We start from the raw sequence: 23125 nt of genomic DNA on the forward strand, positions 1-23125 counted from the left end.
TTTCAAATATTTTAGTGATCATTTTATAACTTTTTTAAGTTTAGAGACCAATATATAAACTTACTAATAGTTTAATGACCTTAGGTGTAGTTTACCCAAAACAAATTGGAAAAGTTTAGTGACGAAATTATAACTTTTTTTTAGTTAATGACCAAAACGGAAAATTATCCATAGTTTAGTGACTAATGATGTAATTTACCCTAACTCTCAATTCAAACATAATCCAAGTTAACTTTAATACTAAACCCTTATTTCATTTGATTTTGGTCTGTCAAATAAACAGTAAAAAAGCAATCTGCTGCTCTGTTTGGGTTTTTTTCGACAAAAATCCCAACAAAACCGCTGCCGTTGTCCACCTTCTCCAAAGCATTGCCGGTGAATTGCTGATTATCTTACCCACCTCATAAAATAAAAGAAGGAAGAACAAGAAAATGTATGGAATCACAGGTTACAGTAATGGCTACCACCAAAACCAACAGCAGCACAGTTCGGAAGAGAAGCGAGGCGGAGGTCGACGGAGGAGGGGAGGCCGTAGATCACGCCACCCTCCCGGATTTAGGGTTTCAGACCACCATCACTATCACTACAATAACGATGACGACGATGACAAGCAAGAGCAGAAAGCACCTCTGCCTTGCACGGACTTCGACATGGCCTACTTTCACTCTTATGCTCACGTTGGTATCCATGAAGAAATGATCAAGGTATTTTCCTCCTTTTTTTTGTTATTTTGCTTGCTACCATTTGTTCTTTACTGGGTTTACTTTGTTCTTCTCAATATTCGGGAACTTGGGTGAGTTTTCTTCTACTTTTAGCCCATTTGGTTTTTGTTTTTTTTGGAGGTTTTAAGTGTATTTGAAGAAATTTTTATGGTTTTTCACAATGTGAGGTAGGGATTGCCAAGGTGGTGACTCTGAGTGAGTGCTTTAACATAGGAATTCAAGTTTGCTTTCTTTATTTGGTGATTGAATATTTCTTGACTTGAGCTCTTTCAAATTTCGAGTTCTTTAAATTATAATTTGTTGCTTAAGGGTTTTTTGTTTTTGAAGTGATGTATGCTTTTGACAAAGTTGTGAGCCTATATCTGACTATCAGTTGCATATTAGGATCACCTTTGGCCTTTTGGTACATATAATAAAATATATGACAATTCGCTGATCATACCTTTCTCTGAAACACACAGGATCGAGTTCGAACTGACACTTACAGGGCTGCAATCATGGAACACCAGAGTTTTATTGAAGGCAAAGTAATACCATTGTGGTTATCTCAGTTATAAAATTATTTATGATCTATAACATTAGGATACTTCTGTTATTGTGTGTGTTTTACCATAATTGGTTGCATTGTGGTTCCCATTTCATCCAGTCACAGCATTATAATGCACCTGCTATAATCTTATACCCGGGTGAAATGCATTTGTCTATTATAGGAACATTGATATGAAGTATTTGGATCTCAAAGGCCCTAGTCGGTTTAAGAACCGTGTTCAGAAGTCCAAAGAACGTTTAGCTAGTTCATTCTTCTTCCTCACTATTGCTTGTGATCATGCTTACAGGTTGTAATGGATGTTGGATGTGGCACAGGCATTCTTTCAATATTTTGTGCTCAAGCTGGTGCAAAACGGGTAATATGTCTTGACATGATTTGTACACTTGATAATTTACATGCTTATAATAGTAGTATAACTGAACATTTATTTGAAAATCTATTTTCTGCATATCATGTGGCACTGGTTTCAACTAATTTCTGAAGAGTGCCTTCTTTAATAACTGCAGGGGAATGCTAGAAGTTAACTCAGATTTAACTTTTTTTCATTTCCTCTAGTCCCTTAACTAGTTTTCCATGTGAACTTTATAATTTTATCTTTAAAAAAGACAATACACTTCTATTGAACAATTGAAAGAAGAGCAGTATGGATAGAACTTAATTTTGTTCTTTATTATACTATTTAGAAGTTAAAAATCTCTTGCTACTTCCAAGTTTTGTTCTTGTTGTTAATGTTGATGGATTCATGTAAAACACATCTGTCTAGTATCTGATGTGATTATGTGTTCTCAGGTGTATGCAGTGGATGCAAGTGATATTGCGTTGCAGGTACTTCAGAAGTTCTTAACTGCTTCTTACCAATCCATTTTTATATTTTGTCTTGACAGTGCAGATTGAGCACTTTGTCTTCTTTTCATCTCCATTATTATTTTCTCTCTGTTTTATTTACGACAATGAGATAATGAGATCTGGTTAACAGAGCGATTAGATTATGAAGGCTATTTATCTATCAACATTATGGAAATATATTGTTCTAAACTTCTCTCCTCCTTCCTTTAACTGGCTTCTAGTATTGGAAATAAAACTGGCTGTTGGGTATGTGTTAATCTTTGCTATCTGCAAGCAGGCAAATGAAGTTGTGAAAGCAAATAACTTAGCTGAAAAGATCATCGTTTTGCATGGACGAGTTGAGGTAGGCTTTTCCACTCCGGCTTATTGATGTGTATGCTCCTTAAATGGTTTCTATGTTTTAACTGGCTTAATCTGTTTACATATTTGGGAAAACAACAAGCACCTATATATGTTAACGCTTGGCAACTTGGAGCTTAGTGTCCAAGTCTGGAGTTAAAATCCTAGCATCTGCAACCCCTTCCACCATTCCTAGGCTTAGTTCTTCATTGTACCATATAGATACAAGGCTCAAGGTCCTGGATTTAACTCCCAGTTCCAACCTCCTCAAGATTTTAATAATACGCACACACATGTAAAAGAAACTAACAACCAGTAGTCCAATCTAGTGTCAGGTTTCTTTCTTTCTTTAGCTTCCAAAGTTGTTGAGAATTATATATCTTATGGAACTGCAAAGATTGGTTTTCAACATTTTTTGTGTCATTAGAGACAACTCATCTGCATTTTCTCCCAAGGTCAAGGGAACACTAACTGCAGTGTAAAATTAAGTTGGAATTATGCCTTGCTGCATGCAAAAAGGATGTGGACCAGTATGCAGTGCTTTGCTTTTGCAGACGTTTTAATATTTCACATTGGTGTTGGTGTTTAAATTTCATTATAGATAAGGAAACTCTCCAATTGTTGGATCTTGGATGAAGTGATTGTCATAGCACCTTCTGGGTGTTCTCATTGGTAGATAGCTGTGCAATTGTGGGTATATTCAGTCAGTATGCACGTATATCATATGCTTGATGCAAGCTCCATTTAAATCTATGGTGATCATAAGATAATAACCGTGATGCTTGCCCTATATGACAGGATAACTTGATAAGATATTTCTGCTGTTTATCTCTTTCTTTGGAGAAGAAGAGAAAATTGTGGCCATTGTAGACTATGTTAGGCTAGACATAAGAAGTAGGTTACTAAGATAATGAAGAGCCAAAGATTATTTGTACATTTTTATGTTTGGAATCCATATCTGGAAATAAGCTTCCAGGGGGCAGGGGTCGGGGAAGCTAAGTTCTTTGCAGTGTTCTGAGAAACATTTATTTCCCTTGAACCAATTTACTCCTTCCGAATGTCAGACAATTTATATACTAGTTGTTATTTCCACAGGATGTTGAAATTGACGAGGAGGTTGATGTAATAATTTCAGAATGGATGGGCTACATGCTTCTGTATGAGGTGATTGTATTATCCTGAACCTTTTAGAGATTTCCAGTAACTCTTCAAGGTTGAGATGAGAGCGTGATTTTATTCAGACAATTAATATTATATCCTTCTATTATTTTCCTTCCATTATCATTGTGATTATCCGTGTTTCTATTTTCTAGAGTATGTTGGGAAGTGTTATTACTGCTAGAGATCGGTGGCTAAAACATGGAGGCCTTATTCTTCCTTCCAACGCAACGGTTTGTTTCACTTAATACTAGTCTAGTGTAACTTTGTTTCAATGCCCAGCTTGACAGTGTAATTGAACGTCTTTGTTCTTTTTCCACTTTTTTAACTCTTGAATCTTGATTCATATGAAGTTTTGTTGTATCACAGAATCGGGTAGTTGTGTGATAAAAAACTATTTGTTTACCAATCATTTTCACTCTATAATCCTTGCAGTTATACATGGCACCCATCACACATCCTGACAGATACAATGACAGCATTGAATTTTGGCGCAACGTCTATGGAATTGATAGTGAGTATTAGAGTTTTATTTTATTCCATGCATATATGTGAAATTAAATTCACTACTCTGCTTGGAGATTGTAGCTCTCGTGCCTTTTACTTGTAGCTTGTTTATGTTTGGAATATTATTTGGCAATACAATGTCATTTTCTCTTGCAGTGTCTGCAATGTTGCAATTAGCAAAACAGTGTGCATTTGAAGAGCCATGCGTGGAGACAATAACGGGGGAGAATGTTTTGACATGGCCGCACGTGGTGAGGTTCTAATTCTCTTGCTTTAGTCCGCCATTGATTTCCTGAATTGATTTCTGAACTTGGAAGGACTGAAGTTTAGTTTCTGTAAACCATACCTTTTATGTCATGTTACCTAACCTACCGAAATCTTCTTGCAATTCTCTTGCATTTCTCATATAAAAGCCATGCGGCCATTGCTTGAGACATTCTCTTCTCTAGCAGCATTTATTTGGGTTATAAGCCCAAATTACATGGTCTATTTGAACATATTTATAGAAATCCCTCAGCAAAAGGCATTGAGATTTATTAGCATTAACAGGTTAAGCACGTGGACTGCTATACTATCCAACACGATGAGCTAGAATCTGTGTCAACAAGATATAAGTTCCAATCAATGATGCGAGGTGAGTTCTCCCCTTGAATCTCCTCCTTCTATATGTGCCGTCTTCACATACTGTGTCAATATTACCATAAATTTGAGATGTAAGAGACCTCTTTAAGGGCTTTCAGTTTACCCTTGTTTCATACCGTGTTTGTATTACTGTTAGGCCTTTGTTTAGTTTTACTTCTCTCAACATGTCTATTCATTTTTAAGCATGGTATTCATTCTTCCTTGATTCCCAGCTCCACTACATGGATTTGCGTTTTGGTTTGATGTTGAATTCAATGGGCCAACAAATTCTCCTACAAATAATCACATCCCATCCTTACTTACTGGTGCATCTAACAATAATCATATCGATGGTATCCAGAAGAAGAAACGAGCCAATCCCAATGAAGCACTTGTTCTCTCAACGGCTCCCGAGGATCCTCCAACACATTGGCAACAGGTACCGTACTAATTTTTAGTTTGCACATGTCAACATTGCATACAGAAACACATCTGTGCACAAAGTTATTTGATTCTGTTAAGTTTATGCTATTGGTTTGAGCATAAAAAAGTCCTAAGCGGTCAACTTTACTTTTAACTATGATGAACTCTGGTCGTTTTTACATCTGACGACTTGCATGGAGCTAATGGTTGTATTCTATAATGGACCCTTAATGTCTAGGATGTAAATTTTGCAGACATTGATATACTTTTATGACCCGATAGAGGTGGAGCAAGATCAAGTCATTGAAGGCTCTCTAACGCTATCTCAAAGCAAAGAAAACCGCCGATTTATGAATATTCATCTCGAGTACTCGTAAGTAACAGCATTACACATCACTAACCTAAATAGTAGCTTCTGTTGGATAAATGATAGTTCTCACCAACTTTGTGATCTTAACTCTTGCAGTTCGGGAGGTAGATCCTATGTAAAAGAGTCCGTAATGCGATGATCCCTTTGGGGTACGTACCGATTACGTTTCAAGCTTCACAACTGATTATATGGCTCTACGATTGTGCCGTAGTTACCATTTCAGGCCACACTAGAATTCACAGACAAGTCATTTGACTACTTTTACCACACCAAGCTGCTCAAAGGTGGAAGATATTTGTTTAACTAAGAACAAAACTAAATTTAGGTAAAAAGTTTTGATATTACCTCTGCTGGTTGTGTAAGATTGCCGTTTCAAAGTACAAAGTTATCTGCTATATTTTAGTTTATTATATATTATATATATGCATGTATGGCTATGTGATGATATCAACTGATTCATTCCTTTGTCACATGGTTCCTTAGTTTATTAGCTGAGATTTGACCTGCAATTTATATTGACTGTGCAAAATATCATCAGTTCCCTTACACCACCTCTGCTACTTGAATTCTATCTTCATGAATTTTGACTTATCCATCCTTAAGGCACTCGTCTGGCCTGTATAGAATCTGACCTGGATGATCATTTGTAATTCAGGTTGGCCTAGCACGAATTATTTTCCAGCTTGACAAAATCTTCTTACTTAGTCCCTAAACTATTTTTTGGTCCACATTAGTTTTGAAGTTTGACAATTTTTCTCACATTTGTCTTGAAACTTGACGAGTTTTCCTATGATAGTCCATGCGATGATATAACACTATGATATTGTCTCATGTCAACACAAAAAATTATAATTTAAAAAAATATATATATAGATAATGATGTGGTATAATATCATAGTGAGATATCATCAGGGACTAAGTTGAAAAAAGATTGTCAAATTTAGAGATTAAATCTTGACTAATGTTTCTATTATTTAATAAATAATACAAGAATAATATTTTAATATTATTTCAAAAAGCAAAATGGGTTTTTGGGTGGCTGAACCTGATTAAGGTAAATGTAAAAAAAATAAAAATGCCATTGCTTGCTCGATCCATGAATAAGAAAATGCAAATAGATTCATTAATGGATTCTATCTTATTTTTTGTCATCTAATTGATTTATGTTGAGATTAGGATGTATTTATTTTTATAATCTATATTTTTCGGATTCGAGTGAGGGTTAAATTGGACATGCATTATATAACAAGGGTTGTTGTCCCACTCCAACCAGTTGTTGACTTCTTGTCCTCAAGAACTGCATATGTTTTGACTTTTTGGAATGCAAAGTTACCCTACTTGAATGCTGGAAATCATTAACAAAAGAACCCCATGTCTCTGCAATAATTAACCATCTATTCATCTATTTATGTTATTTTGTGTTTGTGTTTTTTTTTTAATGTTAGTCATATAAATATTAAATAACAAATATATATATATTTTTAAACATGAAATTTTGCTTTTAGTTCTTGTAGATTTTTGTCTTTGTACTTTAATTTAGTCAATTTTAGGTCTTATCTTTTTCCGAATGGATCAATTTTGATTTTTATATTTTTTGAAGTTTAAAATTTCAGTTAAAATCATTTAGATAAATTTTGCTATTTGTTCTTGACTACGTATAAAATCGTGAGTTTAGTTCATGTTCTTTAATTGGATCATTTTTAGTTTTATATTTTTTGAATTTCGAAAGTTCAATATTTGACTATTGATACAAACAATATCTATTAAATTCAAATGTGACACCTCACACTCGATCTTATCGCTGAGTCTGAGTATGAGACACTTTATTTGTTGACGAAGCAACTCGAACTAATTTCATTTCAATAGTCATTAAGAACATCAAACATTAGCATATCATAACAACACTTTGACAATGGTTAAAATCAATTTCAAGTCATTTAAAATGATTGAGAAACATTTTAAAACGAGTTCTAGATGTTTGGGGGTGATTGGGACCAAGTTCGGGTCTCTAGGAGTTATAAAAAAGACATTAAAAACATTTTTCATCTATAAGTCTAATAAATTTTAGGAATATAAATTAGTGTAAATTTATAAATAAATTGTTGGTTGAGCTGATAATGGTGTTGCTTGAAAACGTGAGGAGGTTCAAACTAGATTTGATCATGGGTCAGGTCGATGTAGAAGTTTAAGTCCATTTCTAAGTTCGGATCCGATCTGGCCCGAAAAATGGGTCTACAATTTTGTCCAAGTTCAGCTTATTAAAAATGCTAAATCTGAGCCTAATCCAATTTGACTGTATTAAACTTTTTTAGATTTTTTATATAAAATTTTTTAAAAAATATAATACATCAAATTTACTAAAAATATTAAAATAAATACTTCCTAATAAATTAAAAATAAAAAAAATATAGGCATATAATTCGGGACAGACCGAGCCTAGGTAAAAAAAATTATGCCCCAAAACCAGCCCATTTAGAAAACGGACCTTATTTTTACCCAATGTTATTTTTCGAGCCTATATTTTTCTCAAACCTTTCCAATTTTTGAATGAATCCTTTAGACTTGAACGAGTAATTCGACCCATGATCAGGTCTAGTCCAAACGATTCTATTAAAATTCTAGAAAAAAAAATTAACTAATTTTTTTTATCAATTCTATGGCATTAGAAAGAACAACAATTTGAGGACATTATTCACTTAAATGATTAAATTGAATTGCTTAATTGATTTGGTTAAGGTAAAATAAAAAAAGGCCAAAAAAAGGGAGCAAACTGGGGCCACCTTAACAACTTTTCCATCCCTTTTAGAAAGGTTATTTTAATATATATATATATGACTATTCAAATGACATTTGCCTTGTGTAAAGATGATAGACAACCAGACATAACTCCTCCTTTTCCGGCCATTTACACACACAAACATAACAATTTACAGCAATGTTGCCGATGTTCTTCATTTTCTCCACATCCATATCTACATTAAACATTAATCTCGGGTTCTTATCATATCTGTTTTTTTATATAATGATTAAAACTACCCATAGTCCCGTCCAACTCTCTCCTGCATTGACAACAATATTGACGTCAATCGAGCTAAGACTCAACCGACTCCACATCCTTAAACAATACCATTTTTCTTATTTAAGCGTCGATGAACTTCTTCATGTTGTTCCTTTTAATCAAGGTTGATTAAGGTGTTTTTAACATTTTTTCTTAAAAGATAATTTATAAAATCTATTTTTGTTTCCCAATGGAGCAATCCTATAACCCTCATACTAAAATCAAATTAAAATAAATAATTATTTGTTTAATACTAAAATTTTTATAAATATTAAATTAACTTATGAGAGAAAAACAAGTCTCGAAAGAAGATACCGCATATGAGATTTTTCCCACTCGTTTAACTCAACCAACACTTAAACAATGGAATGATAAATAATTTTATATTTTTTAAGTGAGATCTCGAAATCGTAATTTATAGATGAAAAATATTCTATCAAAAAATATTCTATATTAATTTAAAAATATAATTTGACCATAAAAGTAAAAGTATTATGGAAGTTACTCTACCACTAAAACTGGTCATACTGGCTCTGCTACACCTAATTATAGTTAGTGTCGTTGTTATTGTCATAGAAGATTTGATAGTAGTGGTACCATATTAAACATTTTGGTAAAGTACAAGGCCAAATATATCATTATCCAAAACAAATTCTATAACAATGATAATTTAATAAAACGTACATTTAAATCCTATATTTCTTTATCGAAATAACAAAATCTCACATTCCATTCAAATGAATTGAATATGGTAATCTAATGTATCCTTATTTGATTGAAATATAAAATTTTATTATTTAATTGATTAAAGGTAAAATTACCTAAAAAGTTCGTAAATTTTATTTTTCTTTTATTACTCGTAAAAGTTAAAATATTTTAATTTACTGATGAATAAGTACATTCTAAAAATAAATAAATATTATTTTTTTGAACTAAACACTTTTTAAATAATTTTATATTCTGAAATTTATTATCGAAAATAATTTTACATTGATAAAATATATTTTTTATAAAAATAATATTAAAAATTTAATTAATTACAAAAATAGAGTAGAGAATTAAAATATGGTGAATTAAAAAAAAGCCTCATAAAAAAACAAAAGGCCAAAAAGTTATTCCAACACTTTTTCTATTTAAACAAGGGGTGCCGCAGAATTATTATAACAATCACTTCATTTCCGTAATTAATTAATTAATTAATTTTTAATATTATTTTTATAAAAAACCGGGTAAAATCCTATTACAGAAAATTTCAGGGTTAATCCAGATAATTAATGCAGTCCACTGAGTCAACATAACACACTCGTAAAAGCGAGAAAGGAAAGAAACAAGGCACCGTATATATGATATGAGATTTTCCCCACTCACCTTCATCAGTTCAATCTCCAATTATATCTCTAAACCCCACATGTCTTTTCCTTCTACGCATCCCTAAGCCAAAACCCTGCCTTCAACTCCTCTCACCCACCAAAACCCCATGTCACCTCCTCCGGCACTGCAGCTGGCCCTGGTGGCTCTAGTACACCTAACTCTAACTAACGCTGCCACCTCCTTCCCCGACTTTCAACTCCTGAACGTGGAACAAGTTCTCGTTGGGGTGTTAACACAGCCTAGTCCTCTCCAAACATCTGAATATAATCATCACGAACTTCTCAACGTTACTGAAAGTGAAGATCAATGGAAATGGAAGCTGAAACTCATCCATAGGGACTGGCTGTCCACCGAAAACGCCACCGTTTCACGAAACCACAGCCGTCGTTTCCATGCTCGTATTCAAAGGGACGTCAAACGGGTGGCTAGCCTCCTCCTCCGCATCCCCGGCGGTGTAATCCACGACGGAGAGGCGGCTCATGGAGTGAACGATTTTGGGTCCGATGTGGTTTCGGGAATGGACCAAGGAAGCGGAGAGTACTTCGTACGAATAGGTGTCGGCAGCCCACCGAGAAGTCAATATATGGTTATAGATTCGGGCAGTGATATTGTTTGGGTCCAATGTAAACCCTGTAACCAATGCTATAAACAATCCGACCCGGTTTTTGACCCGGCTGATTCCGCTTCATACGGTGGCGTCCCTTGTAGCTCTTCCGTTTGTGACCGGATCGAGAATTCGGGTTGCCATGCGGGTCGGTGTCGTTACGAAGTCATGTACGGTGATGGGTCTTACACAAAAGGGACCCTGGCTCTTGAAACACTCACTTTCGGTCCAACCGTGGTTCAAGACGTGGCTATTGGGTGCGGTCATGTGAACCAGGGCATGTTCGTGGGTGCAGCCGGGTTATTGGGTCTAGGAGGTGGATCCATGTCACTCGTGGGTCAATTAGGTGGTCAAACCGGTGGTGCATTTAGTTACTGTTTAGTAAGTCGGGGCACCAATTCATCCGGGTCATTAGTATTCGGGCGTGAAGCAATGCCCGTAGGTGCTGCATGGGTACCTTTACTACGTAACCCACAAGCACCCACTTTTTACTACATCGGGCTTTCAGGTTTAGGAATCGGAGGCATTCGGGTACCCATATCCGAAGACATTTTTCAACTTACCGAATTAGGGTACGGTGGAGTCGTTATGGATACCGGCACGGCGGTCACAAGGTTCCCGACCATAGCTTATAACACTTTCCGTGACGCTTTTATAGAGCAAACGGCTAACCTCCCTCGAGTTTCCGGAGTATCCATATTCGATACGTGTTACAACTTATCGAGTTTTGTCACGGTTCGGATTCCGACAGTATCGTTTTATTTGTCGGCTGGGCCGATACTGACCCTACCCGCAAACAATTTTCTTATACCCGTTGATAGTGTGGGGACTTTTTGCTTTGCATTTGCTTCTTCGGGTTCGGGTCTTTCAATAATAGGAAATATCCAACAAGAAGGGATCCAAATTTCCTTTGATGGAGCCAATGGGTATGTGGGGTTTGGCCCCAATGTTTGCTGAGCTTGTATCTTGTGAATTTTGCTAGGTCAATTTATTAATTTTTTAATTATTAAATTATTATTGGAGTGCAGCATATGTGGGTAATTTTTTTTATGAACATAAGCTTAGAAAATTAAACGAGCATCGGTCCTACTAAAAATTATCGATGGAGAACTTAAGGGGAAAGGGAGCCACAATGGAAAGGAGAAGAAATGGTTAATTTTTAGCCTTTTACTCCCTAACAGCAACGCGACTAGCGTGACTCGTACCCAAGTATTAACTTTATGATTAATATATGAGTTTAAATAACTTGCACATGATCATACAATATTATCTCATTAAAAGTAAAATTATTTATATTTATTTTTGTCGAGGGACAGTTGGATTCATTTTGAAAGAAGATTGTAAAGTGTTATTCGTTAGGAGTTGATGAATCTCTCAACAAGTTCGGTATTGAATCTAGGGTCTCTATGTTCGGTTTTGTTCTTAAGTTTTGTCTTCTGTTTTCGTCTAACAATTAAAAGGTTCACGGAGTAAGAGCACCTCCATATATCTTTCCCATAAATGTCAAATAAAAACATTAATTCGAATCCTACCAAGAATAAATGTTGACATTTCCTAAGTGGGTAAAGGTGTTAACACTTTGTGAACTCCTCAACCTCAAGTCTCTTCTTGATAAAGTCAAGAAGACAAAACTTGGGAAAAAACCAAACATAAATATTTTCGACTGAATGCTAGACCTATTGAGGGGTCCATTAACTTTCGGTGAACGAAACTTTAAAAACTTCTCTGACAAAGAACTCGATCATCCCTCAACAACTTTTCAAATTCTTTTTTTTTTAGTACATGCTTTTAAAAATTCTTAATACAACGTCCTTTGATTTTTACAATGTATTCAATATAATGCAATTATTACATCAAATATATTTTTTAATTAAAATCTTACATTTTTGTGAAAGAACTAACTGTAGTATATACATATAATGTGAATATGGTTAAAGTTTTTGCCTACTGGTAAAAAAACAAAAGTTAAAAAAGGGTGAGAGTCAAATTTGCTGACAGTCAAAAACAAAGGATCATAAAGAAAATCTTTTGCTGTGTGCCAGACCTCCCATTGTTTGAACATGATTACAGGATCCAAGATCACTGTTTTCTACTATACCCCATATATATAATAATTAAAAGTACTCAAACTTGAAAAAATCATGGATCGGCTTTGGGTTGGAACTGTAGAAGGAGATTATTGATTGAGCCTGCAACAATGCTGACTGCCATCCAGCTTTCACATAAGGAGATTCCTTGGGCGGATCTGTTTTTTCTTTTCTCACGAGGGGCAATAGGGTTGAAATCATGAGAGGGGGAGGGGGGGGGGAGCCACCATTTAATTAGGTTGGCATGTGAAGCCATCACTAGGCATTGTTTAAACCCTCACCTACGAATATATATTGTTCAACCATTGAACTCTCATAAAGGCATCTTCTACTTTTGCAAGCTTTTGCTTTCTAAAGCTTTTTGAAAATGGAGGTGAGATTTAAGATGGCATAAATATCACAGAGAAATTCTTAGTGGTGTGTGTGATTACTGTGTGTTTATATGTCTGCAATTTAAGGAGAGGCCCACAAATGTGACTCACTTGTTTGGTGAAGTTGGTGAAAGATGTGGCATCAACAAAAGAAAAAGTAAAACGCCAAGCAAGCACAGTAAATCAGAATCCTTTCGGATATACTCCCAAAATTTGTATTCACACTTGAAAGTATTATTGACATTGAATCCATCTATGCCTAGATCAACTTTCACTTATGGAGCTTTCTGATTTATAAAAAAAAATACTGTATACACTTAAAATCATACACTTTAAACAAGATGTTTGAGTTCGAGTACTACAAATGAAAAAAAAAAAACACCGAGAGAATTTTCCTCCCTTTTCAAGTCAACCCAACATGACTTCGTATAATTATTATAAAAAGATGTTTATAGACTAAATCTAAGTATGATATTAACACACTTTATATTTCTCCAAATCAAGACGGACCCGAAATATATAACTTCAAAATTTCCCCAAGCCTGCTCATATTATTTAAAAAATAAAAAATATATTTACATTACATTATATTAATAATTAATAATTTCATATATTTTTATTTATTAAAAATTTATATATAATTATTTTAATATTTTTTAATATTTAAATTATTATATACTATAGATTTAATTTTTATATATTATAAATTACGTGATATATAAAAATAACATAATATAAAATATTACAAGCTTAAAAAATAAGTCATGTTGAGTCAACTTTTCTCTTAAGTGTTCTTACTTTTTTGTGGCTTTCGTTCATCTTTCAACGTTCGTTCCTACTTCGTTCTTCTACTGTTCTTCGTGGTGCAACTCAAGCCTTGAATGTTCAAACTCGAGCCCAATCTATATTTTAAACAAGCTTAATTTTTTAATTAAACCCATTTTTCGAACCTAATATTTTTATCCTCTTAATTTCAAACAAGCCTTTGAGCCTAATTAGATAGCCCAACTCATTTTCAGAATAGTCAAGTACTCAATGTTACTATTTGATACCAATAATCCTATACTTAAAATGAAAAAAAAGAAGAAGAAGCAAAAGTGATGACTGTTCAGAGTTCTTTCTCACTCGTCAGAAACCCAGAACCAGCACTCATTTTCAGAATAGTCAAGGACTCAATGTTACTATTTGATACCAATAATCCTAGACTTAAAATGAAAAAAAGTAAAAGCAAAAGTGATGACTGTCCAGAGTTCTTTCTCAATCGTCAGAAACCCAGAACCAGCTCAACAGGCTTGAAGACATTTTTGCAAACATAGCCCTCCCCAAAAAGCCTTAATGCAAAGGGTTCATCATGATTTTGCTTTCTTTATTGGAATATTGCTTGTTTTAAATAGTATCCATAAAAAACAACTACAAGAGAAGAGGGTAGATAACGAGAGTTGATTAAAACCACTTTTGAATGGGAATATGTATATTCTCGTGAACAGCAGGAAAAAAAAAAGACAAATGTAAAAACACCTATCAATTCTTCTCTACTCTTTCTAGTGAGGCCTAGGGGTGTAACCAAACCGAGCCAAGCTCAAGCTCAACTCAAAATTCGAAGCTCAATACTCAACTCGAACTCGATCGAATGTTTATTTTTAAGCTCAAACTCGATTAAACTAGTTTACCAATTTTTGTACTTGAACTCGAACTCGGCTCAATAATTAAAGCTTAAGGTTAATACAATATATATTAAGGGAAATAAAGCAATATAAAAAAATAAAAATATGAATAGCTCGATAAAGCTCGCGAGCGGTTCAAGTCAAGTATGACTAAGCTCGAATTCGGCTCAATTAATAGCTCTACCTTGACTCAATAATTACTGAATCGAGTTTGAATTTTTCATGTTAAACTCGAGTAGCTTGCAAGCTCCAATATCTCATTTACACCCCCTAGTGAGGCTAGTCATTATGCATCCATATTATTGGAACCTGAATTTCAATATCTGCCATCCCTTTCTTTCCCATTCTACACCCTCCTTTATATATATAAAAAGACTCAAAGGGAGCCTGCATTCCGTCTTCCCTGTCCTCCCTACAAACTACAGGCATATCCTCTAATCAACAGACTTGAAAAAGTTATTAGTTGGAAATGTACCTTGATTGAGTCCAAGCTGAAGTCTCTTTACTTTCCATTGTCGGTCTTCTGCCAAAGCCTTGAGGCAACAGATATTTCCGATGAAATTAGGTCCACGATCCTTTATTTGGTGATGAGAGGGGGGTTTGAAGGTGAAACAAGGAAAGCTTAAGAGACAAACAAACACACAGTAATTTGGAAATAATATTTATGTATTACATTGAGCAAAAGAGGTTAACTACAATAACCAAAGGTTTAATGTAGATTGAAAACTAGTTAGAATTTACAGGCACCCTTGCTTTCCTATTTCTGCACCTGATGGACAAAAAAATGGCTCGGCTTTAAAAAATCTCATATAAGTCGGCTTCTTAATTTGCAAAACATGAATGACAGCATTTAGCTGGCACCAGATGTGTGCAATTTCTGATTCTGAATGAAAATTTCAAAATATCGAACTTTCATGATGGGAACTTCTAGTACGAATATATAAGGCCAGAAGAAAGCAATGAAATGAGATTTGGCTAATTTCCCATAAACAGATATCTGAGATCTTCCACTGTTAATCGAGTTGCTGAGCCCCCGCTTTGATCTTCACCGAAAGCAGAAGCAACCATTTTTCTTTTTTCATCCTACATAGGTTAAATGAAAAGATAAATTTTAGACAACAAATCTTTTCACCAATCTGCTAACAAAGCAAAATTTTCATCATCAATGGCTAAAACAGTATCAGATCTTGCAATTTCCAGAAAAGACTCGGTATGTCATACCCAACCATTATTATACAGCAATCCTTGGGTAATGACATTGAAATCAACAACACCAGAAAGAATTAATAGTTCATCCCAAACCAATGTTGCTAAGTCAGTTGGCTTCCATGACTAAAAGTGGCAAATTCAGGTTATAGAGAAAATACCTGAAGAGATAATATTCGATCTTCCACTGTGTCTTTAATGGTGATCCGAGTTACAGTAACAGGACGAGTCTGTCCGATTCTATGTGCTCGATCAATAGCCTGGTCTTCAGTGGTTGGATTCCACCAGAGGTCCAGAAGGATAACATGACAAGCAGCAACCATATTCAAACCAAGGTTTCCCGCTTTTAATGACATCAGCATCACAGTTACCTGGAAGAAAATCAATGGATGGGAGAAGTAAGAAAGAGCATTACTCAAGTTCTACATAATTTATTTATTCAAGTGTTTACAGAATAAATACACATATGCATGCATGTTCACGGAATAATAACCAACGGCATTAGGGGATCTACATAAATTCAAGGGATAGGAACAAACCTCTGGGTCAGTATTGAAATGTTTGACATTCCGGTCTCGTGCAGTTAAAGTCATTGTTCCATCAAGTCTCCTATAGTTTATACCATGATGGCGTAGTGAATGCTCAACCAAGTTCAACATACCAGTCCATTGTGAGAAAATTATTGCTTTCATCGGTCCATCAGCTGGCAAGTTTGAATAAACTGTTGTGTGCTTTACAGCTCTACCTCCTGAATGACCAGTTTCTTTAAATGTCTGTTCAGAAGAAAAAGGAGCTTCACTGGATCCAATAGAACTCGGTGATTCAGGACTTGAATTCTTTAATAAGCATTTTGACTGAAGAATCTCAAGGACAGCCTGGATTTTTGATGAACTGTAATCGTCCTGTAAAATCACTGACTTTCCAAAGAACTGGGGATGCGAGGAACTACTATTAAGATCACCTGCAAGACAGCCCCTAAGAGTAGCTTTAGAAAAAACTATATCATCACCAAGTTGTTCTCTACATTCAGGTGCAGGGCACGTATTATCATCGCCAGTCAGATGTTCCGACACACATTGATAGCAGAAAACATGACCGCACATGGTAACAACAGGTTCATCAGGTGTATCCTGGAAAAAGAAAAGCACATTAAGCATTATACTAATCCTACAGATTCCCTCTAAATGATAAACTTTTTCAGCTCACTAGCCAGATACCATGAGAATTGGAATTGAAAAATATTTCACATCTAACGCCTATACCAAAGAGGACTAAAATCAAAAAAAGGTCATAAATGAGTTGCGAAAAAAATCTTCCAGAAAGCCACACTACTCATTTTATAATTTAAAAGTTGTATTAACCTTTCCATGTTAAACACATTGAAATGCAATTGTCACCTTTGGCCTTAATATATTAAAAAATATCATGAGAGGGAGCTTTGCTTATATTCCTCAAAATACCATCATATATAAAAACTAATACCATCATATATAAAAACTAAGCTAAGTCATTGCTACTGTAACAACATTCAGAAGTGCAATAGAGCCATATTCAGATAAAATATTATGTTCGAGAAAAACTCACTTGGCATACAAGACAGATGGCAAAGGAAGTTTCCAAGGAGTTCAGTAGATTAATCAGGAATTCTCTAGGAAGTGTCTTGGCCATTTCTACAGAAACTTGTCCAACAGGGTTAGAGTTTTCAACAGAGTCAGAGTTTCGAATGGAATCATTGTTGAATCCTTTGACAAGAAGCGGGTGATCACAAGCCTGACGTAGGCGCAAAAGCATCAACAGAATATTTGCATAATTTTGGTTCAGTGTGCCTGCAGCTGCATATTCCTGTAGGAAATATGTGTTAAAAGATGTGTAACTATCAGATGATAGAGAATTCCATAATTGAAGCATGAAGTCAGACTGACAAGAACATGAAATTAGAGTAAACGAATTATGACCAAGGTATCGTAAATGATATGTTCGCAAAACACCAACAGAATTTGAATGCTCGTAAATGACAGCAAAAACACAATTTTCACCAACATATATGAATTAAATCTTTAAATTACAAAATTAATCCTAGACTCTAGTAAAGTGTAATATTAAGCAATCACATTTCTACAAGCTTAAGAATCATTATGATTTTGTACAGCAAAAATATGTTGTGGAGCAATTTGCAGATTCTTCAAAATTGAACTAGTAACCACAAAAATAAAAAAGAACCATTTATGGGAGGTGGAGCTTCCTTGTTGAAGCTGAAAATAATTACTAGAATCATTCAATTATCATTTCCCAAACTATATTATTTTGTGCAGAAATAGAACATAATAATTTTTGAAGTACAGTCATTCAAACTTCATAGTTTAGATATGGACCAACCAGGGATTCAAAAGAAGGCTTTGATTTGAAAAAAGTAAAAGGTGGAATATGCTTCCAATTGCAAATAAAAACAGAAGGATAAGTCAACTAGAAATAGCACACTGGTCATACATGTTTCAAACAAGTGACTAGAAAGCGGGAACAAATAAGCAGAATGAAAGGGGAACTTATGGAAAACAATACATATGCAGAATGAAAGGGAAACCTTAAATAGAGAACGTGAATCAGCTTCTAGCTGGTTATAGAAAGCCCGCTCCTCAGATGAAAACTCTACTTTGGACATGTGAATTGACTTTGGCGGCAACTTGATTATCGGCTCCCCGTCAATCAACGTTGCTAGATAGAAAATAATCAAATCAGCCAAAACAGCAGTAATGATACAAAGCTTAAATTCAACTACAGCACACCTATATTAGATACTACAGTTACTGATGATTGTCATAACCAAAAGTTATAATACCATTTCTGTATAACAAGGATGGATCTACAAATTGAGGGGATGTAGGAACCTAAATTGCAATACCATGAGAATATATGGAGTATTCTTAGAGTTTGTTAGGTCAAACTGCAAATTATGAACTTTCTAAAACAGCAAAATCCTGCCTCCTAAATATTGTTAGAGAAGATTTTTTAAATTTTGCAAGGAAAAAAAAAAGAGAAGGCAACCACCTTTTGTGCGACGCAACATTACTACCTTCAAAACAGCTTGCAGCTTCTTGTAACCTTTTACATAATCTCTAGCTATTGGAACTTTTATCCCATAGCAAAATGATTTATATACATCGTATGGTTCATGTCTCAGGAACCTGAAGTAGCTATATAAATCATCAACAGCATTTTGTATAGGTGTTCCAGATAAGCACCACCTTCGCTTGGCTCGAAGACCGCAGCAGGCTCTAGCAACTTGTGTTCGATGATTTTTTATCGTTTGAGCTTCATCTAGTATCACCCTTAACCAATGTACTCTAGCAAGGGCACCAGCACTAGAATCAACAAGGGAGCCATCAATTCCTTTCCTACCCTTTTTCCCCTTATTACCAACATTAGCTGTTTTCTTCCTCTTAAAGTCAGAAGACAATCCATATTTCTCCCCAATTTTTTCATCAATTTCATCATCATCAACAATAGCTTGTTTAGGAACTTCATTAGTGACAAGTGAATATGTTGTAAGAACGACATCATACTTGGCAAGTTCTGAAGGATCCTTGGTCCTGCTACCCCCATGATAGATGAGGACAGAAAGTTTAGATTTCTCTGAAACTTTGTCATCCAGCTCCCTGGCCCACTGTCGAAGAACACTCGCCGGACACACAACCAATGTCCCTGCTGGTAACCTCTGTCTGCTGAATGCACTGGTTGAAGTACTCACTTTTGAGATTGACTTGGTATCATCAGATTCTTTATTTTGGCTTACTTTGTCTGACCCACCAGTACCATTATCATCATCATCATCATCATCATCATCCAAATTCAGAGCTACAAATTCACGTTTTTTTGGATCTTCTGGTTTTGATTTGGACTCTAAAGACTTCTGCACTTGTATAAGAGCAATCATTGAGATTGTTTTACCGAGGCCCTGTAGGATCAAGCCATGATCAATCTTAGCAGAAAACTTAGGCTATAAAATACGCATTGAAGGCACACTGATCATATATAAATAAATAACAATAGTGAAATTTAAACAAGTAACCTGATCATCAGCCAATATTCCACCTGAACATAACCTAGTTCTTGTTTCTCTTTGAAGCATCCAATGTAATGCAATCTTCTGCAAAATTCAATGATTAAATAACCCGTGCAACATGGCAGGGAAAAAAAAGGAAATAACCATTATAACCAACATAAAACAACTAATCATCCATAATATGTAAATATATGTGTATATAAATATGACCTGATGTCTGAAAAGAGAAACAGACAAAAGACCATCGGGAAGTTCAGCTTCAATTTTTGGTTGGTTGAGGTCCTGCATGAAACATAAGCCCTTCGTATATAAACTCTCTAAGCACATCAAATATGAAACCATTTAGAAACTACCAAAATAAAGAAGACAACAAAATATTACTGTTTACACAAATCAGTGAATCACATGAAGAAAGAGACGAGGAAAAACAACAAGAAAAGAAACCCATTGACAAATTCATACTCCATAAGTTTAGCATAAGAAAGTTCATTAAATTCACAATAGAAAATTACCACAGTCCAGCAGGTTTGTTGTAAACTTAATAACCATAGAGTTTGTAATTTGCACACGCACAAAAGAAAAAGACATACATAATAATGCTAAAGCTTCCTTTCGTCAAAATAACATCAGCCCAGTCTAAGATGCAAGAATTAATGTGCAGTGGACCATCAACTGTTAAATCATGATATGAATGAGGCAAGTCTCAGATCAAACAAGAAATACCTCCAGTGCTGCTTGATAAACCATTCTTTCATCATTTATAGGAGCTCTTTCTTCACTTACTCCAGCACGATATACAGGATTTTCAGGCCCAGAAAACTGAGAAAAATTAACAGATTTTCCTTGCATAAAAGATGGAGGAAGGACCCTACTAATATTTCCATACATAGCTCCATCAGTATTGCCCCAGTTATAATGGTCTCTCATATAGCTCTGGCTATTGGAAGAACTAGGTCCAGCCAAATGGTTAGAGTTTCCATAAGCATCATGAATCTGACTGTTGCTCATAATCTCCACTAAATTGCCTGATTTACTACTTTGTCCAGAGAGTTGAAGAGACGGAGGAAGAGTCCTCTTTAGAGCCTGCTGAGATGTCAGTTTCTCAAAATCAGTACCTGAACCATTAGAAATTCGAGAATTAACAGTCCGAGGCTGACCAATATTCCCATTCATTGTAAAATTTTCAGAACCATTGCCTAGGGCAATATGTTGAGATGAGGCTTTAGCATTATCATCAGGGTCATGTGTCAGGACTTCAGTTCGTGAATGATTATTTACACCAGAAGAGTTTAAATTAAGAAACTGTGCTTGATTGGAAATCTTTTTATACTCCCTAGCATCACCTGCATTTTTTAAGTATGGTTATATGGGCTAGTGCGAGTCAAGCATCAAGCTTTGGAACTTAGACCATATGGTAATTTTTCAAAATACAGACTAACCAGGACTTCTTAAATTAGTACCATTTGTAGCCGCCCATTGGGGAAGGATCCTTGAAGATGAGGCTTTTCTGTCTCCAACATCTTCAGTTTCAAGCTCACTATCAGAAGAACTAATGTCTATTGGATTCATAGCAGCCATTAGTGTAAAAAAACAGTTACTAGTATCCCCTCAATTGAAGCAGAAAGCAGATTCCTCAAAGGAAACCCAACCTGTAGCAAGAAATAGTTAGTGTAGCGAAACTGCTTTTGGAACACTAACACTTACAGCTCAATCCCACCCCTCGACCCCCTTTCATAAAATAAAATAAAATAAAACCAAATATTTCTGCTAACCAGGATGAGCATAAATCAAAATTAAGCTGCAAATCCACCCATTTTCACTAACAATCTTAAGTTATTGAAATTATTCAAAAACTAGCCATTTAGGGTTGTTGCAGTGGCAAACAACAAGCTATTGGACCAGCACCAATATTTCAGGAAGAAAATTCAATTCTAGTCAGAGAAGCATACCTATGCCAACAGCACAATATGAGAATTCACGAGGAAGGGGGCTACTGCCTTTCACCAAATAAAAAAAAACGTGCGTGTGTATGTTCATCTTTTAATTTCCTTATGATAAACAGAAGGCCAATTCCTTGAACAATTACTATTTTGCACTTTGCAAGTTGCAACCTATAGTTCCTAAATCATTTTTCCAGATTCCTCAACAAACTGCCCTCTACTAAAATGGGTATTCTTATCTGATTCTCTAAGCAAATTAAATACTTTAAATCAATAAAAAAACTCATTAAAAAAAGTTCCAATTTCTTTTCAAAATCACACAAGCACCACCATTGCTACCCCCCCCCCGGCATGCCCCCACCAAAAACCAAGCAACAACAACAAATTCCTATCAACCTAAAATCAAACAAATAAATAAACAAACAAAACATGCAAGTGCAAAAGCCCATAACAAAAGAAAAACTAAGCTAGTAAACAATTCAACTTCATTATTAATTCAAAATCTCAAAACTTCATAAAAACCCATGACACACATTCACATAAAAAAACAGACTGCCACCAAAAAAATAAATAAATGAAAGCAAATAAAGCAAGTAAATTAAGACTTGATCAAGTAAATTTAAAATTAAAAAAAAAAAGAAAACCCTACCTTGGATTAGGATTCTTCATTATGCAAAAGCTACAGTTGGTGAGACTGCTTCCCACGACTGCGAAGTTTTTGCAAAGCGCGCAAACTGTAGAATCTTAAAGAGACAAAAAGAAAAAAGAGAGCGGCAACGGCGGCGTTTCGAGGGCGGGGGTCATTGACAGAGCGTCAAAGTTTAGGATTTTGGTAAATGTTTGCTTTAAAAGTGAATATTTATTGCGTAACCAATATTTTTCGTTTTTAATGGAGGTTACAAAAAGGCTTTCGGGTATCTTCAAGTAATGAGATTCACGGTCCTTTTGGTTTTATTATCAATTTTGTATTAAATTAAAATCTGTCTTTTCCAATATTCCGTTTTCTACACTTATAATAAGAGAAAGAAAAAACATATTTAATTGTATTCTAATTTATGTGTTTTTATACATAGGTTGAGCCGCTCGATTCAGTTCGAAAAGTAAGAGGATTAGAATAAAAATATAGGTCGAAAAGTAAGAGGGTTAGAATAAAAATATAGGTCGAAAAATAGGATTGGGCAAAAAAAAAAGGACATGTTTAGAAAATGGGTTATGCTTTGAGTAAGGT

General features: G+C 34.9%; 3 protein-coding genes across 6 annotated transcripts; 2 read left to right on the forward strand and 1 right to left on the reverse strand.

Moving 5' to 3' along the window:
- The first annotated feature begins 246 nt into the window (after positions 1–246).
- LOC107898879 (probable protein arginine N-methyltransferase 6) lies at positions 247–5981 on the forward strand. The gene is made up of 13 exons (XM_016824444.2): positions 247–704; positions 1184–1249; positions 1559–1627; positions 2062–2097; positions 2396–2461; positions 3553–3621; positions 3771–3848; positions 4051–4129; positions 4279–4373; positions 4672–4756; positions 4977–5182; positions 5421–5539; positions 5633–5981. Exons 1-13 carry the CDS (start codon positions 432–434, stop codon positions 5673–5675), a joined length of 1284 nt encoding a protein of 427 aa, XP_016679933.1. The 5' UTR covers positions 247–431; the 3' UTR covers positions 5676–5981.
- Positions 5982–9946: 3965 nt separating this feature from the next.
- LOC107898880 (protein ASPARTIC PROTEASE IN GUARD CELL 2) lies at positions 9947–11695 on the forward strand. Its single transcript, XM_016824445.2, has one exon. It carries the CDS (start codon positions 10072–10074, stop codon positions 11524–11526), a length of 1455 nt encoding a protein of 484 aa, XP_016679934.1. The 5' UTR covers positions 9947–10071; the 3' UTR covers positions 11527–11695.
- Positions 11696–15339: 3644 nt separating this feature from the next.
- Positions 15340–22756, reverse strand: LOC107898881 (helicase-like transcription factor CHR28). 4 transcript variants are annotated; one of them, XM_041090876.1, is made up of 11 exons: positions 22547–22756; positions 21418–21606; positions 20681–21300; positions 20168–20239; positions 19964–20041; positions 18943–19849; positions 18479–18609; positions 17482–17739; positions 16437–17027; positions 16059–16268; positions 15340–15774 (listed from the first exon to the last, which is right to left on the reverse strand). In XM_041090876.1, exons 2-11 carry the CDS (start codon positions 21533–21535, stop codon positions 15667–15669), a joined length of 3093 nt encoding a protein of 1030 aa, XP_040946810.1. In that variant the 5' UTR covers positions 21536–21606; positions 22547–22756; the 3' UTR covers positions 15340–15666. The 4 variants fall into 4 exon arrangements, with proteins under 4 accessions (XP_040946810.1, XP_016679936.2, XP_040946812.1 ...); XM_016824447.2 differs by having other exon boundaries at positions 21397–21606; XM_041090878.1 differs by having other exon boundaries at positions 20681–21043; positions 22547–22755.
- Between the last annotated feature and the right edge of the window lie 369 nt (positions 22757–23125).

This window comes from Gossypium hirsutum, chromosome D04, assembly GCF_007990345.1.
Source record: "Gossypium hirsutum isolate 1008001.06 chromosome D04, Gossypium_hirsutum_v2.1, whole genome shotgun sequence".
NCBI lineage: Eukaryota > Viridiplantae > Streptophyta > Magnoliopsida > Malvales > Malvaceae > Gossypium > Gossypium hirsutum.

What these genes read in the sequence shown, in the direction of transcription:
- LOC107898881 (XM_016824447.2), bottom strand. Translation starts at nt 21,535, where the DNA reads ATGGCTGCTATGAATCCAATAGACATTAGTTCTTCTGATAGTGAGCTT. An exon ending in TTTATCAAGCAGCACTGGAG is followed by an intron (nt 20,240 to 20,680) that starts GTATTTCTTGTT and finishes TGTTTCATGCAG; the next exon opens with GACCTCAACCAACCAAAAAT. An exon ending in CCATCTGTCTTGTATGCCAA is followed by an intron (nt 17,028 to 17,481) that starts GTGAGTTTTTCT and finishes TTCTTTTTCCAG; the next exon opens with GATACACCTGATGAACCTGT.
- LOC107898879 (XM_016824444.2), top strand. Translation starts at nt 432, where the DNA reads ATGTATGGAATCACAGGTTACAGTAATGGCTACCACCAAAACCAACAG. An exon ending in AGAGTTTTATTGAAGGCAAA is followed by an intron (nt 1,250 to 1,558) that starts GTAATACCATTG and finishes TCATGCTTACAG; the next exon opens with GTTGTAATGGATGTTGGATG. An exon ending in TTCTTCCTTCCAACGCAACG is followed by an intron (nt 3,849 to 4,050) that starts GTTTGTTTCACT and finishes TAATCCTTGCAG; the next exon opens with TTATACATGGCACCCATCAC.
- LOC107898880 (XM_016824445.2), top strand. Translation starts at nt 10,072, where the DNA reads ATGTCACCTCCTCCGGCACTGCAGCTGGCCCTGGTGGCTCTAGTACAC.